Here is an 18,649-nt window from a genome sequence, read left to right as displayed (position 1 = left end):
GGCCATCAGCTGGGTGGTTGAGAGATGCTCTCTCTCCAGCTCCTGCGGGGCTCTATGGTCACCGTGGGCAGCAGCCCTTAGCCCAGGGTTTCTGGCTGCTGCTGCAGCAGCTGGGGATCTATGCTGCATGCACAGGGTCTGCAACCAGTTGTCGGCTCTGTGTATCTTGTGTTGTTTAGTGCAACTGTGTCTGGGAGGGGCCCTTTAAGGGAGCGGCTTGCTGTTGAGGCCTCCCTGTGACCCTGTCTGCAGCTGTGCCTGGCACCCTTATTTCGATGTGTGCTACTTTGGCGTGTAGACGTACCCTCGCAGCGCCTATTTCGATGTGGTGCCGCCCAACGTCGAAGTTGAACATGGACGTTGCCAGCCCTGGAGGACGTGTAGACGTTATTCATCGAAATAGTCTATTCCGATGTTTCTACATCGAAATAAGCTATTTCGATGTTGGCTTCACGTGTAGACGTAGCCCCGGAGAGCTCAGGCACAGGGCTGTCAAGGCACAAAGCATTCCTGAGCTGCCGAGTGCCCTGTGGGCAAACTGACCACTGAAGCAGCTCAGGTGGGGGCTCTTCCCCTTCCCCCAGTGGGCAGGAGGCTGGAGTCGCTGCCGAGGGACCCCTAGTCCAGGCTGAGGAGAGGCAGCGGGGGAAGGGCGGGGGGCGAGGGCTCAGCCAATCCCTCTGCGGGGGCCACGTCGGGTGGGGGGGGCGAGAAGTTCCCGGGGGTGGGGGTTCTCCTCCCGACGCCGGGGGCTGGGTTCCCAGCCGCGCTGCGCAGCCGGAGCGGGGCGGGGCGGGGGCGGCTGGTGGGAGTTCTGGCGGGCCGGGCTGGGAAGTGCCGGGCCCGGAGGCTGCCGCGCGCAGAGCCAGAGGGGGGCGGAGAGCGGGCTGCTCCCGCGCTAGCCGCCTCTGTCCGGCATGGACGTGCACTGAGGGAGCTGCGGGCGGCGCACTTCGGCGGGCTGGGAGCGGTCCTGGGAGCGGTGCCAACATGAAAGGTAAGCCGGGCCGGGCGCTGCCTGCGGGGGCACGGACCTACCCGGGTGCGGGGCACGGCGCTGGCTGCCCCCGGGGGGCAGAGACGTGGGGTGACCCCGTGCCCGCCCCCCCCCCCCCACGGCTCCTCGTGAGCCAGCTGCCTCCAGCCCCGTCCCCCCCAGTCGTCCCCGGCCATCCGCTTTGGAGAAAGACGGGAGCGGCTCGTGGCCCCTGCCCGCCCCGCTCGGGTTGGCGCTGCAGTCCCAGGAGCTCGCGCTGCTCTCGGGCTTTGCTTTTACACATCTGGCAGCGATTAGGTGCCAGGCGGGTGTCACGGGCCTGGGAAAGGGCTTTGGCATCCTTCGCCCCAACTCCACCGCCTGGAAAATATTCCCCCTTTCGCCTCGGCGCTGGGAAAGCTGCAGTACAGTCCTCCCCTGCTGCTTTCACATTAGCACCCCCCTTGGCCCTGCTCGGGGCCGGTAACGTTGGGACTAAGAGGTAGCAAAGAGGGGGCTTTGTAAATCCAGTAGAGACGCGGCTCCGCAAACGGCTACAGGTCTAAACTCCTGAGGACTTAGCAGGGCTTTGCATAAACCCTCCTGTTTATGAAAAGGGAGAGCTGTACAGCGCAGCCCTCGCCTCTGGGCAGCCGTACACAGAAGGCATCCAAGAGCACTAGGGAAAGTTTAGGGTGTACTTGTCAGGCGGCAAGATTCAGGCTGAGTTTTTCTTCCCAGACAAAAATAAACTTTTGAAATGCCAGGAGGCCTACAGCTGGGAGCCGATTTCCAACCTGACTTGTTGCATTTTCATTTTAGAGACCAACAGGCCAGAAACGTCAGGATCCTTACACTTAGTTTCCAGAGCTGGGCACAGCAAGCAGTGGTCACTGTAGAGTAGCTGCCTGAGGGAGGGAGTGTGGTTGTTTTTATTTGTGTTTTGTGAACTCGTGGAGACTACTTAAATAACTCTTTGAGTTGTGACAAAGTGTCTCTGGGGGAGCCTGCAGATTAAGAATAATATATTAATGTTCATTTATCGGTCACTAGTGCCTGAAGTTTTGTCACGACCTTGTTGCAATCAACATTAGTGTAATCATCTCTTACATAGCACCTTTCGCTGGTAGATTTCAAGCAGCAGAAACAATGTAAAATAGTGTAAATAGCAAATTAAAAACCATTGTGTGTTCAATACATAGCCTTTAATTCAGTGTTTTTCTTCTGTTGGTATTGCTGCTTTACTTACTTATTTTCTAACAATCTCTTTTCCGGTGAGGAGGTGAGGGTAAAGGGGCATTACCGTGGTACTTTACCTTGCAGAGTATTGCACTGAACATGGGTCCGGTGCCCATTGATTTTGACAGATGAGCAGTCTGAGCGGATATTTGCAAGCCATTGCTTTTCTCTACTAAGAGCAGAGGTGGCACTCTGAGAAGGTGTTATGGCTTCTATGAATTAGGGTTGGTTGCTCCAGAAATGCAGTTACTGGAAAGCTTCCCACTCCTTTTAGTCCCTAACCGCTATGTTTCTTTAAGAAGTTTCACAACTGCTTGATTTTTTTCCAGAACAATGGAAACCTATAATAAGCCTTGTAAAATAAAATCATACATTACAGGATTAATAGAAAACATCCCTCAATCAAGACATCCAATCAACTGGTACTGCAAGAGTTGTAGAAGTTCTAAATACTACCAAAGTAAATGTTGTCTATTTTCCTATTGCCTCTTTGACATGCGTATTTGGCTTTCCACATTCCTATTTAAATCCAGGGCTTGTAATAACACTAGAGCTTTTGAACCTTGTGTAATAACACATTTTCCTCATGAATAACAACATAGTTGATCTGTTGAATGCAGTAAACAGCTGTCTCCGTTCCTGTATCTACCCTCTCTGGAGAGCAGAACAGTATCAAAATAATTACATCATTAGATATTTGTAAGGAATAAATTATATTTTTCCATTGCTTGAATTCTTGGTGTGTTGTGTCTTAAATCAGTAAAATAAATTGAAATATGTGTTTAGTTTACTGCCAGATTTATTTCCAGTAAACTAAACTGAGCTCATAAACTTTGCTGGTTTTTTTTTAATAATGGCATTTATTTAGAAAGGGATTTGACTGCCTTAGGGCTAGCTGTATCTTTACTGAATAATACTTCTCAGTTTTTTAAAGTTTTTAATATTTTGTGAGTTATGAAGCAGTACTAGTTGCCTAGGAAACGGATGGAAAACTTTCACATATTCGAATAGCAACACATGTTCAAAACCATTGGGCCTAATTTACTACATGGAAAGAAGATGCCATTAAAACAGAGTGTTCAACTAGATATTCCTGAACTTCTTTGTTTCAAATGCTCAGTAGGCATGATATTCCTATGAAAACATTCTGGTCTGAAATACAGTAAACCATCACCTGTTACTTTGTACTGCTCCTATCACTTACACCAGGTCTACATAGGGGAAAAATTGTTTTAAAATATACAACTCCAGCTACAAGAATTCCCTGTTGGAGCTGATGTACCTTAAATCAATTTTTGCCACCATCCCTGCAGTGGGAAGTTAAAGAAGAATCTCTCCCTTTGACTTCCCGTACTTCTCACAAGTGTGAGGAGCACCAGGGTCAATGGCAGTCGATGACCCTACTAGCTGTACTAAATCAAACCCTGGAAGATTGACTGCCAGGATGTCGATCTTCCAGTAATTATAGACATGCCCTAACTTACTTGAACTCCGCTTATTTGAGCTACACAGGATTATGGGATACTATATGTGTATCAAAGATCTTTGTGGCAGGGGTGAGGAACGTCTGATATATTATTTGAGAAAACTGAGTGACCTGATGACCTTCCCCATGCAAAGCATATTCCTATACAGTAAACTCTTTCATCATATCTACCCCTAGGATGGGGAGGTTGCCAGATATTCAAATATTCTGAATAATAGGGAGGTGTACCTAGCAATGCATAACACGAAAGAAAAAACAAGATTAGGTATTAAGAAACAAACAAATATATGCAGGGTGCTTTATTTCCCAACAACGGTAGTACTGTACTCTGTAAACTTATACTGTATTTGCAGTGTTTATCTGTATATATTTTCACTAGACAGTACTTACAGAAAAAGTAACTAAAATTTACTTATGGTTAAAACGCTGGTTATCTGAGAGTTCCGAATGATAGAATTCTGGTTAAGACAGAGTTTACTGTACCGTAAACACTCGAAATGCACAACTTCGAGATGCGTTTAATTCTCATTAATGTGAGTTAAACACAATTCAGAGCCATTCTGCAGCTGTCTGCCTACCAGGCTCCTGCATCTGGGGGGAGCCAAGTGGGCAGACAGTCACCGCCTCTGGGGGAAGCCAGAGAGAAGCAGCACCTGGCTTCCAGAGTGGCAGGGAGTGGGGAGCCAGGCTTCCTGCATTGGTGGGGCAGTCAGTTTCCCAGGTCCCACAAGCAGCAGGGAGATGGGAACCAAGCAGCAGCCTGGTTCTTAGGTCCCACAAGCAGTAGGAAGACAGGAACCAGGCAGCCACCAGGTCCCACCAATGTGAGAGCCAGGAAACTGATCAGCCCTGGTGGGCTGGTCAGTTTCCTGGCTCCTGCAAGCCCAGGGCTATGTCTACACGTGCAGCCAACATCGAAATAGTCTATTTCGATGAATAACGTCTACACGTCCTCCAGGGCTGGCAACGTCCATGTTCAACTTCGACGTTGCTCAGCCCAACATCGAAATAGCCGCAGCGAGGGAACGTCTACACGTCAAAGTAGCACACATCGAAATAGGGATGCCAGGCACAGCTGCAGACAGGGTCACAGGGCGGACTCAACAGCAAGCCGCTCCCTTAAAGGGCCCCTCCCAGACACAGTTGCACTAAACAACACAAGATACACAGAGCTGACAACTGGTTGCAGACCCTGTGCCTGCAGCATAGATCCCCAGCTGCCGCAGAAGCAGCCAGAAGCCCTGGGCTAAGGGCTGCTGCCCACGGTGACCACAGAGCCCCGCAGGGGCTGGAGAGAGAGCATCTCTCAACCCCCCAGCTGATGGCCGCCATGGAGGACCCAGCAATTTCGACGTTGCGGGATGCGGATCGTCTACACGGTCCCTACTTCGACGTTGAACGTCGAAGTAGGGCGCTATTCCTATCTCCTCATGAGGTTAGCGACTTCGACGTCTCGCCGCCTAACGTTGAAGTTGGTGCCGCTACTTCAAAGTAGCGTGCATGTGTAGACGCAGCTCAGGAGAGCTGGGAACCAGGTGGCCGCCTGGTTCCCATCTCCCCCAACTTGCACAAAATTTGAGTATCATGAGGGTTACGAGGAATGCAACCCCCGCTTGCAACCCCCATGTAACTCGAGGGTCTACTGTATTAAAAACTGCACATTGAGTGTAACATATGGCTAGATTAATCCCTGATGTAATTCCAGTAAACTGAATAGCTACATCTGGGATGAACCCAGTGAAGTGTTCCTTCTTCATTTGGGTGCATTGACTTGCTTTAGAGGAAATTTTGTGCATAAAGTTTTCAACAAGCACACTCTTCGCTTTACTCGGGATGCATTTTCTTGAACTGTGAATGAGCTATTACTCCTTCAGTTACAGTCACTCCTGTTGCAATCCTAAACAGAGCCATGACATATTTAGGCTGTGTCAACTCTACACAGCTTTTAGCAACATTGTTGGCTTGCCAAGTTGGATGGTGTAAATGCTGTTTGTTGGCAGTTTTGCCAGCAAAATACTGCCACCTGCTTCTGTTGACAGAAGGGTGTTTACACTGCCACTTGCTGTGTCGAAACCTTTGTCGTGGTAGAAGAGGGTTAAGCACCTGTAAGTGACAAAAGTTTTGTTGCTCAATTACCAGTGTAGACAAGGCTACACTATGATATATATTTAAATGTAAGGCAATTAGCTAGATATTACCACGTAACCATCTTTACTGTAAATACCATTAGCTCGATTTAGGGAGCACTAATATTGATATTACAATATCATCGGTACCCGACGGGTGTAGTGCCAAGCTCGAATTCAGAAGTTAAATTAAACGCCAGTGTGGACGCGCCACGTTTTAAAAGCAAATTTATTAGCCCCCAGAGGTGTCCCATATGTAACCCACAGTGCCCCTCACTGCTCTGCTCTGGCCACTGCTCTCCAGGTGCGTCGGAATTAGGTAACAGGAACACTGTGAATTTCAAAGTGGGAGCAGGAAGCCTGTGGCTGTAGACTCATGTTTGCATGAGAGCCTGAGAAATGTCTTGTCTTTTTTGCTGTTAGCGCCGTGATTGCATCTACCCATTACAAATAGTCTCAGCACCGAGTTTATGGTTCTCTCTCTACACTTGCTATTTTTTTCCGCACTACCTGGTGTTAGCCACAGCCCCACCACTCCACATGGCAACAAGACTGTTGTGGGAGTTGTGCTTGCACAGGAGGCTGAGAAACTTCTCAGCGGTTTACATTTGTGCATGAACCCACTTCCCTCCCCCACAGGTGCCATGCAGTCGGGGTCTTTCCCGTGCTCAGCCACATCACGTGGGTGGCCCCCAAACCAATAACAGGACATGCCTCCCATTCAGTGCTGACCATGCTGCCAGGCAGCACCATGTCCTAGCTTGTGCATGGTAAAGAGTCCAAGGTCAGGAAAGAATTTTGGTGGCTTGCAGACACCGAGGGGAAGTCTAAGATAGTGGCTCAGATAGTCAAGGTACTTTCAACTGCCCCCACCAAATATTTTCAGGTCCTTTCTGCCACCAGGGGAAAATCTCCCCTGGCGGCTAAGATATGTGGGGGCTTTCAGCTGCCAGAGGGCGGTCTCCCCCAGTAGCTAAGATATTCGGTGGCTTGCTGCCATCAGGAGGAAGTCTTCCCTGGTGACCAAGTTATTCAGGGGGACTAAATCAACTGCCCCCCCACTGAAACCCACCCAGACCCCTAGCAAGGGACCAGGGGGGCTTGCTGCTGCTGGGGGGAAGTCCCCCCTGTGGCTAAGATAGTCGGGGTGACTGCTTCAACTACTTGAACATTTCAACTGGCTCTGCAGCTGCAGAGCACAGCTCCCCTGCTAAAAATATTTTTGGGGCATTGCTATCCATTGCAGATACCCACTGCTTTGATATTTTTGTTATAAAATCTTTTTCCTAACGTTTCCTATCTGTCTTCGTGCTTTCACCCCTAAGAATGCAGGGTGGAGGGCCAGTTGAGGTTCCTGTTTCCTTTATAAGTTCAGTGTATGAGATTTCACTGCCATCCCCTGTGTTGGCAATGTCTATGTAATGAAGAGGAAAGGCAAAGATTTTTTTTCTAGACTTTTCTATCCTCTTTCTTCTAACTTTGAGAATATGCTCTGCCCCTGTGTTATTTCCAGGGACGGGATGCAATCACAGGAGAGGGGACAGACTGTGAAAGGCCAGTGGAGAGCACAGCCTGTGCACAGAGGCCTTATAATGCACCACAAAAGCCAAAGGCCCTCCCCTTAGCAGCTGTCTTTTTTCAAAAACTTTCCTATCATTTCCTTCTTTGAGCTTTTCAGGGACCCTGTATTGTTTTCAGGGATCAGACGCAATCACAGCAGTGAGAGGGACAAACTCAGTTGATGGCCAGTTGAGAATTCAGCTACAGAAGAAAGACATTTCTGTTAACTTTTTTGCCATCTCTGTGGGTGCCCTACTTTTCCTTCCTTCCGACGGGAAAAATGGATGTTTGCTTGTCACAGGAGGAGAATGAGGACAATGCAATGTGGGAAGATGATGTCAAAGACCAGCGAGCATACCCAGAATACTACGGGAATGAGGGAACTGGGGGATAGGTTTTCACAATGCACTACTGCAACAGTCGATGTTTGCCAGTTGAGTGTGGCAGCAGTAAGTCGACTTTGTGAGGAGCAAGTGGGCAGGTGAGGCTAGTCAAAATCAAATTCATAAATTTCAGAGTTACAAAATTGATATTATTACACTTGATTTTATCTCATAGTGTAGATGCAGCCTAAGTGAGCAACCCTTTTTCTCTGTTTAAATTAAAACATTCACCACAAGTTTTCATGTGGGCATACAAAATGCACCCAATGTTTGCATAAAGATATAAGAGAATTCTTTGATTGTTAAAGATATGTTATCACTGTTGCCCTTCCAAATTTCAGTTTTCTGTCCCTAAGCAATCTGGAGATAGAAGCAAAATATTCAAAACATAAGGGCATCCCTTTCATTTTTCTTTGTATTCAGAAATAGATCAATGGTATTTCTGCAACCATATCTTTCTTGGGCACAGACAACAGTAGATAAAAAATGTGGAACGTTACCAGCCACTGAAATTGTAAGATTAGAATGAAGTGACCCAAAAAGCTTATATTAGCTGTTAAAGTACTAGTAGTGGAAAGATCCCAATGGAGGAATCATGACAGTTGGCTTAGTAATGTTCCATCTTTAGGTTGCCTTTATATAACCAATGAAATTGTTACTTTACAGATAATTTGCATGCAGTAGTGGTGATTGGTTGACTTACTTCAATCACAAGTATCAGAGGGGTACTCCTGTTAGTCTGTATCCGCAAAAAAACCAAGTCCTGTGGCACCTTATAGACTAACAAATTTTTTGGAGCACAAGCTTTCATGGGCAAAGATGCATTTGACAAAGTAGGTCTTTGCCCACGAAAGCTTATGCTCCAACAAATCTGTTAGTCTATAAGATGCCACAGGACTTCTCACTTTCACTTCAATCGCAGTCATCTAGGACTCTTGACCTGTAGTCAAAATGACTTGAAAATTGGACACTAACAGATCTCAAATCCTAGTGATGCCTCATCCTGCTGATATTCTGAACAACAAAGAGTTCTCAACCATGCTAGGAGCTGTTTCCAGTGCCTTTTTTGTAAAGAAAAAAAAAGAGACAGAGAGAAGCTGGTAGTCAGTTGGCTCCTCGCCTCCCACCCCCAGCCAATCTCGTGGCTGGGCCTGTCTGGGTGCCAGTACTCAGTCCTGGTAAATTCCAGCACAAAAAAAGCATTGTTTGTTTTCATGATTTCACGCAGATTCAATGGGCTTTGGAGTGACAATCCTAGACTCTTACATGGATTAGTATTTGTGTGTAGTGCATGTGTAACCCACACACCCATGTGTGGTTAACAGACCCATGTAGTGGTACCTAGACCACATCACAGAGATAGAATAAGCATCCTCTACAGCCTAAGCTGTGAGCCAGCTGGTCTTCAGCTCAAGCTGTAGAAGTGCCTGTACCAAGTTCCAGAGAGATCAGGTTCAAGTCTACCTGTATGCAGTTGCATGTGCATCTACCATCAGTTGTCTATTCTGCACAGGTAACAGGATGTAGCCTAAAAGCATGAACAGGGACAGTATATGTATGCTCCACAACAACAAACTTAAAGGTCTGTCAGGGTTTTGTGACCATCATTGGAATGGGCTTGTAGAATAGAAAGCTTTTGGAAATTTCTGAAAGGAAGAGAGTGTGAGGGGGAGGGGACCTTGTACACATGAGCTTGGCGAATATTCTGATACCACAGCATACAAGAGGGCACCGTATCATGAGATGGAAAAAAGAGGAAGAACCTAAATATTGGCATAATGCAGATAGGAAAATTAGTATATATAAATGGTGTTAAATATAACTAATTAGCATGGAAATTAATTATCACAAAGGGTTTTCAGAATTAATTAGAAATGTGCACGGTGGATCTCAGTATGCTATTTTCCCTTGGCAAATAGATTTGTGACTTTGAACTGTGTGCAGCGTAGAGGGAATGGGATTTGTCCTTTTTTTTTTTTCACACAGGAGTCCAGGCTGACTCTGGTATAACTGAGAACAAAATCTGGCTCATTGTTTCGTTCTTTAGCTCCATTTGTTTAATCTGCACTGGAAGAACAAAATCAGGATGATAAAAAAAATCACTGCTTATAGAAGGTATAAGACAAGAAGGGAAACTTGCAACAAAATAATAAGATATGGAGATACACATGTCATAGAGCTGGAAGGGACCATGGGAGGTCATTGAGTGCAGTCCCCTGCCCTCTTGGCAGGACCAAGCACCACCTCTTTTTTTTTAAATCTATTTGCCCCAGATCCCTAAATTGCCCCCTCAAGGACTGAACTCAAAACCCTGGGCTTAGCAGGCCAATGCATCATGCATGGAGGTCTAAGCCTGAGGAGGAAAGTTAAAATAATTGAAATCAAAGATGTCTGGAAGATGAGCAAAAACCCCCTAAATTCATGTGTCCAGTCCACATGGGAGATGCTCCACAGTTCTCCCTTGAAGAAACAGACATCACTAGTACAGCCAGTTTTTGAAAGTTGTCTACCACATATTACAACTGAATCTGATCTGCTTGATATGTTGAATGTGGCACTATAAAGCATGGACTAAACATAACATGGATTCTCTTTGGGGTTAACCTGCTACCTTCTAAAATTATTTTGGGTTATACAGGGAATCTAAATGGATAAATTATTGAGGTAGTATAATAATATATTATTCAGGAAAATATAGTCCACGCTTTAAGATTGTTAAATGTGTCCTATAAACTGCTTGTAGAAAAGAGATAGTTTTCAGTTCATGAATAGGTTTTGGGGATCTGTTCCCAGAATATTATTCTGAAATAGGAATTGACTGAAAATTCAGGCCTTAGATTCTAATTGTTAGTTTCAGACTTTGATCTTGCACGGTACAGCAGGCTCTGGTCTCTGCACAAGTAGGCAAAGAGGCTGCTTTGTTAAGAGAAGTATTGTACAGTCATCATTATACAAAAGTCAAACTAATGGCCTCTGTTTTAATGGGATGGTTCTCTGAAGTAAAACTTGTAGTGGGATTTTGCTTTCTTGGAAAACAACATGAATGGGGAAAAAGGGATGGAATCTTGGGGAACTGGGAATGAGCTTTTTAGCCTCACCTATTCATCATTATTAATTATGTGTATACTCAAGGTGCTAAGGCTTTAGTGAGATCAGAGCCTGTTTGTGCTAGACTCTGTACAGACATAAGAGAAGAGATGATCTGTGCCCCCAAAGACCTTAAAGGCTAAAAGGGCATGTCAGTCAAAGGTATTTAAGTGCCTAACTCCCACTACAAGGATCTTTGAGCATAGGCAATGGCTTCCTCCAGGCCTGGGGGAGTGCTCAACCTCCCATTCCATAAGACAACAAGACACAAGCAGAGTGAATAATTTGTGTGAAAATGGCATTTTAAGGTCATGAATTTGTTGGTGTTGAATTATTAATCTTGGGTGGGAGCTTTTGTTGGAGGGGGTTAGCTAAAGAAAGGAAAAGCAATGGGGGTTTGAAAGGAGGTAGTGTGGAAGGGCAGATGACATGACAATGAAGTGAAGACAGTGGAGGAGGGAATGAAACTGGAGAGACCAGCCAGTCAGTGCACAGTGAAGAGAACACAGAGCTGTGAAAATCAGCTGAACACTGTTAACACCACCAGCAACTTAAAGTCCCTGCTGCAGCTGTTTGTCTCTGCTCCTCCTGGCTCAGTATCATCTCTAGGTCAGTGTTTTGAGGACTGGAGCCCACATCCTCAAAGGTATTTAAGTGCTTAACTGCCACTACAAGGATCTTTAAGCATAGGCACCAGCATCCTCCAGGGCTGGGGGAGTGCCCAACCTCCCACTCCACTCCAGGCCTGGCATGTGCTAAACCTCTTCCCTGCCCCTACCTGACTCCTTCCCCAAACTCAGTCCCGCCTCTTCCTGCACCTGCTCCAAGCCACCCCATCCCTTCCCTAAGTCCCGGCCATTCTCTGCCTGTTCCTGCCCCCTCCCTGGAGCATGCACCATCTCCACTATTCCCCCTAGCTCCTAGAACCTCTTGCATGCTGTAAAACAGCTGATAGCAGCCGGTGGAGGGGTAGGGGAGGGACAGGTGGGAGGAGAAGAGCTGTCTGCGAGTGGGTGCTAAGTACCTGCTATTTTTTTTCCTTGGGTGATCCACTTAGTTACCACAACTATGTACATATCTGATGACTATTCGGCAACCTGTGATAAATGAATTGATTGAGTCTGTTCTCTTTGTGCATAGATATCAGTGTTACAAAAAGTATACAGTCATGAAAGTTTGCACCTTTAACAGAAACGTCTCAGAGGCAATATGTACAGAAACTGAACTTTTTGCCACTAGAATTGGTACTTCCTGACTGGGTATGATGGAACTGTTGCCTTGTCATTGCACGTACCATCTTTGTTCTGTGGATAAACAGTGGATGTCCTAATGCTGCGTTATCAGTGTAGTTTCCTTCAAAATAAAAATATCCATTCTTGCTAATGGTGAAGCACAATGTTATATACAGTTTCCATAAGACAATGCCAGGGCCAGTAAAGATTTTTGTAAAGAGACATAGAAAGACTTATTTTAAAGGAAACACAGTGGATGTTGTTACAGGTTGAACTTCTCTAGTCCGGCACTCTCTTGTTCAGCAACATCTGTAATCTGGCATGAATTTAGGTAGACAGATGACCATTCATCATAGGTGTGGCCAAGTTTCAGTCCTGATCTCTTCATTATTCATTAATTGCATCTTTATTTGTTTTTGAAATCTTGTGTGAGGAAAAAAAAATTCTGCTCTTTAACTTAAACATCTTAAGCCAAAGGTCAGCGTCTACCCTTATTAGTGTGTGTACAACTGTTCTCAAAGTCTTCAGAGGTAGAATTTGGTTCAGAAGTATTTCGGGTCCTCAATATTTTTTCATTAATTTCATTAGTTAAAAAATTTAAATCGCTGAGCTGTTTGCTTTTGAGATGTGTTAACTGGACATGCTCCTGAGCTGCTTTCCATAACACATTCTGGCTGCCAAGAATGACATCCATAAAACACAGTAGTAAAATTGTAACAATTCCCCTAAATCAGTCTGGGTCCAAAGAACCCACAGATCTGATGCATTGCCAGTGAAGAGAGAGAGAAGTGAAGCAGTTATGGTTTATATGAATACGGTGTGTTTGGCATCCTCTATGGCTCCAGTGCAAATCTTTTCTTACTTGAGGTCAAGCTGAGTCACAAGTGGCCCATGATTAACATGTGGAAGATTCTAAAAAAAAGGAAGCAGAAACTGCAGAGTTCTGCTCACCAGATTTTTATTTTGCCTCTAGCAAATTAATCAAACCAGAGTCCAATTTGTTTTAGGTTAAATGAACTCCCTCTGTTAATTGTGTTAAACCTCTATTGAACTGCCTTATTATTTTCTTCTCCCTGTGAGCATTGTTCTATAACTTACTTAATTCTAACTGTATTTATGAAAGATGTGACAATGACAATTTATATATCAAGTGTTATCAAAATTTACCATCAGAACCTGGTCAGATACAGTTGCTGCCTAAGAGTTTCAAAGCTTTTGAATCTGAGCTTGTGCTGTATGTTGATTTCCCAATAAGGTTCTGATCCTAGTTACATCTCAGATAGAAAACCATTGTCCTCAGTGGGTCAGGACTGAGCTCTAAGTGAGGTGTTGGTACAGAAATGCAATGGTGTACCTATATCACTGGTGGGAAAATATCTCTCTAAAGCCGTGGCTACAATACCTGTCCCATTTGGAAGGGGCATGTAAATTACTGCTGTTCAACAATGCAAATAGGGTGCAATGTGAATATTCAGCACCTCATTGTAGAAGGGCAGCCACCCAGACTATTGAAAGTGCTGATTTTGAACTAAAAATAGCTGTGTAGCCAAGGTTGCTTCAAAAGGGAGCCCCGATTTCAAAAGTACCCTTCTTCTCCCACCAGAAAATTTGGGAATAGAGCCTATTTCGAAATAAGCCATAGTGCATCCAATACCTCTGTTTTGAAATAGGCTCAGTGGCTACGCCTACATAACAGCACAGTTTCGAAAGGCAGCCTCCAGGATGTCACCTATGAGTCTGGGCCTCTGCTGCTGCTGGAGGACAGCCACGAACAGCATGGCCAGCAGTCAGACCATGCCCTGGGCCAGCTCCCGATTGGGGAGCTGAAGGGGATCCATGTTGGTGACTGCTATGGGTACAGTCCCTATATGGGGTCTGCTGTGCTGCTGACAGCCTGGCGGCCCTCAGTGTGTGCAGAGAGAGGGTATTGGGAGGGGTCCTTTAAGGGAGCAGCTGGCTGCAGTCCCTGGAAGGGCTTGTCAGCCGTGCAAACCCATCCGCAGCATTTCCTGGCCCACTCTTTCAAAAGAGCACCCTGACCAGTGCTGACACTCTCTTTTGAAAGGCTGGACTGTGCTTTCAAAAAAGTGGATCAGGGTCACGTGTGTCACTTTTAAAAGATGAGAGGAGGGGGGAAATGTCACTGCAGAGCCTTTAGCCATTTGGATGGCACTCAGTTTGAAATAAGTTAACTTGAAATACTTTACCCCATTTGCATTGCACAAATTGTGTTAGTTATTTTGAGTTATGGCATTGATGCTAAGCAGTGAAATTCAGGACTGTAACCTGTATTGATCATGTCAGCGTAGCATTGTTGACTAAACTACTGCAGTCCTGTCCCAGCATGCACTGGGCTGAATGGAAAACCTTGAATGTTAGCCTATTTTTCCAATTGTTCTAAAGTTCTGATGAGGAAGGTGGATGGGATTTCCATGGGGAGGGGCTGGGTTAGCTGCTGGTGGGCCATCAGACAGTTGGTTTACCTGAACATCTGCAGGCACACAGCCCCACAACTCTCAGTGGCTACCATTCACCATTAATGGCCAATGGGAGCAGTGGGAAGTGGTGGTCTGGCCCACTCCACTTCCCACAACCAATGGGATCTGCGGGCAGCTGCACTTGTGGCTGCTCAAGTAAACAAATGATCTGGGGGCCAGTGCATCAGAAGTTCCCCACCTCTCATTTAGGGTATTAGATATCACAATCTAAATGGTTCTTTCTGAAGCATTTTTGTGCTTTTTAAAGAATCTAGCCAAGCTCAGGTAAGAAAGGTTTGTAAAGGCATGTTAGCAATAAGAGGGTGATCAGGGAGGTTGTGGGGCCCTTGATGGATGATTTCTTGTGACAGAAGATGTGGGAAAAGCTAAACTACTCAACGTTTTTTTTTGCTTCAGTTTTCACGGACAAGGTCAGCTCCCAAATTATGGCGCGAGGCCATGCAGTATGAGCAGGAGGTGGGCAGCCCTCAGTGGGAAAAGAATGGGTTAAGAGCTATTTAGAAAAGCTAGATATACACAAATCTATGGGTCCAGATTTAATGCATCCAAGGATACAGAGGGAATTGGCAAATGTCATTGCAGAGCCTTTGGTCATTATCTTTGAAAACTCATGGAGATCAGGGAGAGGTCCTGGATGATTGAAAAAAAGGCAAATGTAGTGCCCGTCTCTAAAGAAGGAAAGAAGAACAATCTAGGGAACTATAGACTGGTCAGTCCCTGGAAAAATCATGGACAGGATCCTCAAGGAATCCATTTTGAAACACTTGGAAGAGTGATCAGGAATAGGCAACATGGATTCAACATGGATTCACCCAGGACAAGTCATTCCTGGCCAATCTGGTTAGCTTCTATCATGAGGTAACTGTCTGTATAGACATGGGGAAGTCAATGGAAGTGATATACCTTGATTTGAGCAAAGCTTTTGATATAGTCTCCACAATATTCTTGCCCGTACGTTAAGGAAGTATGGATTGGATAAATGGATTGTACGGTGGATAGAAAGTTGACTGGATGCTTATGGGTAGTAATCAACGGCTTGATGTCTGGTTGGCATTCAGTTTCCAGTGGAATGCCCCAAGGATTGGTTCTTGGGCCAGTATTGTTCAACTTCTTTATTAATGACGTGGATGAGGGAATGGATTGCACCCTCAGCAGATTTGCAAGTCACTCTAAGCTAGGGGGACAGGTAAATATGTTGGAAGGTAGGAATAGGGTTCAGCACGACCTAGATAAATTGGAAGATTGGGCCAAACTAAATCCAGTGAGGTTCAACAAAGACTGGTACAGGGTCCTGCATTTAGGATGGAAAAATACCAAGCATTGTTACAGGTTGGGGGCCAACTGGCTGAGTAGCAGTGCATCAGAAAAGGACCTGGGGACTACAGTAGATGAGAGGCTAGATATGAGTCCACAGTGTGCCCTTGTAGTCAAGAAGGCTAATGGAATATTGGGGCGCATTAGGAGGAACATTACCAACAGATCTAGAAAAGTTGTTATTCCCCTCTCTTCAGCACTGGTGAGGCCACATCTGGAGTATTGTGTCTAGTTCTGGGCCACATAGTATAGAAAGGATGTGGATTAATTGGAGAGGTCCAGTGGAGGGCAACAAGAATGATAAGGGTGCTGGAGTACATGACCTATGAGGAGAGGCTCAGGGATTTGGGCTTATTTAGTTTGCAGAAGAGAAGCATGAGGGACTATTTGATAGCAACCTTCGACTTCCTGAAGGGGAGTCTCTAAAGAGAACGGGTAGAGGCTGTTCTCAGTAGTGATGGATGGCACAACAAGGAGCAATTTTCTCAAGTTACAGTGGGGGAGGTCTAAGTTGGACATTAGGAAAAACTATTTCACCAGAAGAGTGGTGAACACTGGAATGCATTACCGAGACAGGTGGTGTAATCTCCATCCCGAGAGGTTTTTAGGTCCTAGCTTAGCAATGGGATGATTTAGTTAGGACTGACCTTGCCTTAGGCAAAGGGCTGGACTTGATGACCTCCTGAAGTACCTTCCAGCCCCAGGATTCTAAGATTCTATTCTATAAAGGTACTCCTATGCCATAGGTTGTTTGAGCAAAGTTGTTTTAGTACTTCCGAGATTCAAGTGTCCTGAGTCCCATCCCCCTAAGTGGTAGATCCCAAGTTGAATTATGGCTGCCCTCTCCTGCCCTGGTAGAAAGTTAGCTCCTCTTCAAACTGGATGGGAGGAGGGACATTGTGACATTCAGGTAGGCACAATAGCAAGTTCAGTTTTATTATTTAAAGAGAAATATGCCCTTTGTGTTTGTTGCAGAGGAAAAAAAACTTATTTCATTTTAAAAGTTATAATTAAATATTGCTCTAAAGAACTCTACACAAATGAAAGACGATCTAAATTGAACAACAACCTAATCTTCAAGCTAAGGCTTTCACTCTGCCAGATGTTGATCTATTGAACTCGCATAGCCCTCCTGAAATCAATGGGATCACACAGACGCAAATGAACAGAACTGTAGTAGGGCCAACCCTGTACACTCAGAAATCGTGAGCAGCCTCTTCAGAGTTCCTGAGCCTGACTTTAAAATAGTGAGATTTAAACAAAGGCTACACTTTTGGGTTCTTTTCTTTAGCTTTCTGGTTTTGTTTGGAGCTTCTAAACTTCATTGAAGTCACATTTACATATTTCCCTCTGCAACCGTGAGGGCTACAAACTATTTTTCAGTGAAAACTGTGTCTCCTGTAGTCACATGACTCCCAGCACAGAGGTTCTGAGAAAAGCACCCATTTTTTCTGGGCTCATAAAATCTCCAAATTTGGCAATACTGGGAGTCAGTTTTCTATATTTAAGAGAGCTGAACAAACCTGGTACACTACTGGTCAGAATGGGTTAAGGGTTCTCAAACTGAGGCTCAGAAAGCCAAAGTGTGTCAAGACCCCATTTTAATGGGATCACCAGGACTGGCTTGCACATGCTGGGGCCAGCAGCTGATGCCAAAGCTGGAGGGCTTCAGTGCTGGGTGGTTGACTTTCAGTGACAGGCCCCCTGCCTGGGGCTGCAGTCCCCAGGCTTTGGCCACACAACCTGGTACGGCAGGGCTTGAACAGGCTCAGGTTACAGGCCTGCTGCCCCGTAGTGATCTTTGTTGTCAGAAGGGGGTTGTGGTGCAATGAAGTTTCAGAACCACTGGATTGAGGTGCAGGGGAAGGAGTTAGTCTTAACTCTGGATTTATGTTTTTCAGTTTGTTTCTCAAACTTCCATTTTAATGTTGTAACTTTGAATAAAGCCTGAGTTCAGGTTCATATCACTGGCTAAATGCTCATCCCACCACTCCCGAAGGGGAGGGACTCTAATTCAAATGCCTCTCTAACATAATTGAAGTATACTGTTACATATACAACTACAACTGATTATTTGTATTCTATGTTTACCTTCAAAACAACATGTACAGTCACCATAATTAAGAGATTTATTCTGAGCATTATAAAGTCATTTTGCCTTCAAGCAAAGAAAAGCAGCAAATCATTTGTCTTCAGCAAATCACAGGGCACTGTGTTGCACAAATAAAAAAGACAAATGGTCCGAAGAAACCTAAATAAATCGCTGGCAATACTATTGGGCAACACACAAGTAATGAAATGACTTATACAGTCTATCTAATGTTTCGGGGAAGGAGGTGTGACTTTAAACGTACAAGAATAGCTAGTCAACCACATATTTCCCATAAACTTCTTGGATGCTTCGCCACTTTAATTATACCTTTAGGTTACTTCTACACTGAAACAAAATAGGAAGAAGGGTTCTTTTGAAAACAAAGTTTGTTTTTGAAGGAACCCTGACTATCCGGCTGTTTTTGCTTCCAGAAAAGTCTCTTCTGGAAGCACAATTGTGCAAGAATATGTAAATAAGATGCAAGATATGTAAATCAGCACTTCATCTGCATTTTCAATTTCACTCATTTGCATTCCACTTCCGATAGCAGAATGCAGTGTAAACGTAGACATACTGTACTAAAGTTAAGTTTTCCTCAGAAAAATAACATTATAAATTACATCTTTTTGTTCAACATGCCTATTATTTTTATACAT

General features: G+C 45.1%; 1 protein-coding gene across 1 annotated transcript in view; it reads left to right on the top strand.

The window, feature by feature from the left end:
* Nucleotides 1-840: 840 nt before the first annotated feature.
* The window catches only part of COLEC12 (collectin subfamily member 12), a 137,100-nt gene continuing 119,291 nt past the window's right edge, over nt 841-18,649 (top strand). The window contains exon 1 of the mRNA XM_074987352.1: nt 841-997. Coding sequence (XP_074843453.1) covers nt 991-997 — 7 coding nt within the window. The 5' untranslated portion in view covers nt 841-990. The remainder of the gene's footprint in view (nt 998-18,649) is intronic.

The sequence above is a fragment of the Carettochelys insculpta genome, chromosome 2 (genome assembly GCF_033958435.1).
Source record: "Carettochelys insculpta isolate YL-2023 chromosome 2, ASM3395843v1, whole genome shotgun sequence".
Classification (NCBI taxonomy): Eukaryota; Metazoa; Chordata; order Testudines; family Carettochelyidae; genus Carettochelys; species Carettochelys insculpta.
Note: the sequence above shows the minus strand (reverse complement) of the source record. Positions and strands in the feature narration are given on the sequence as shown.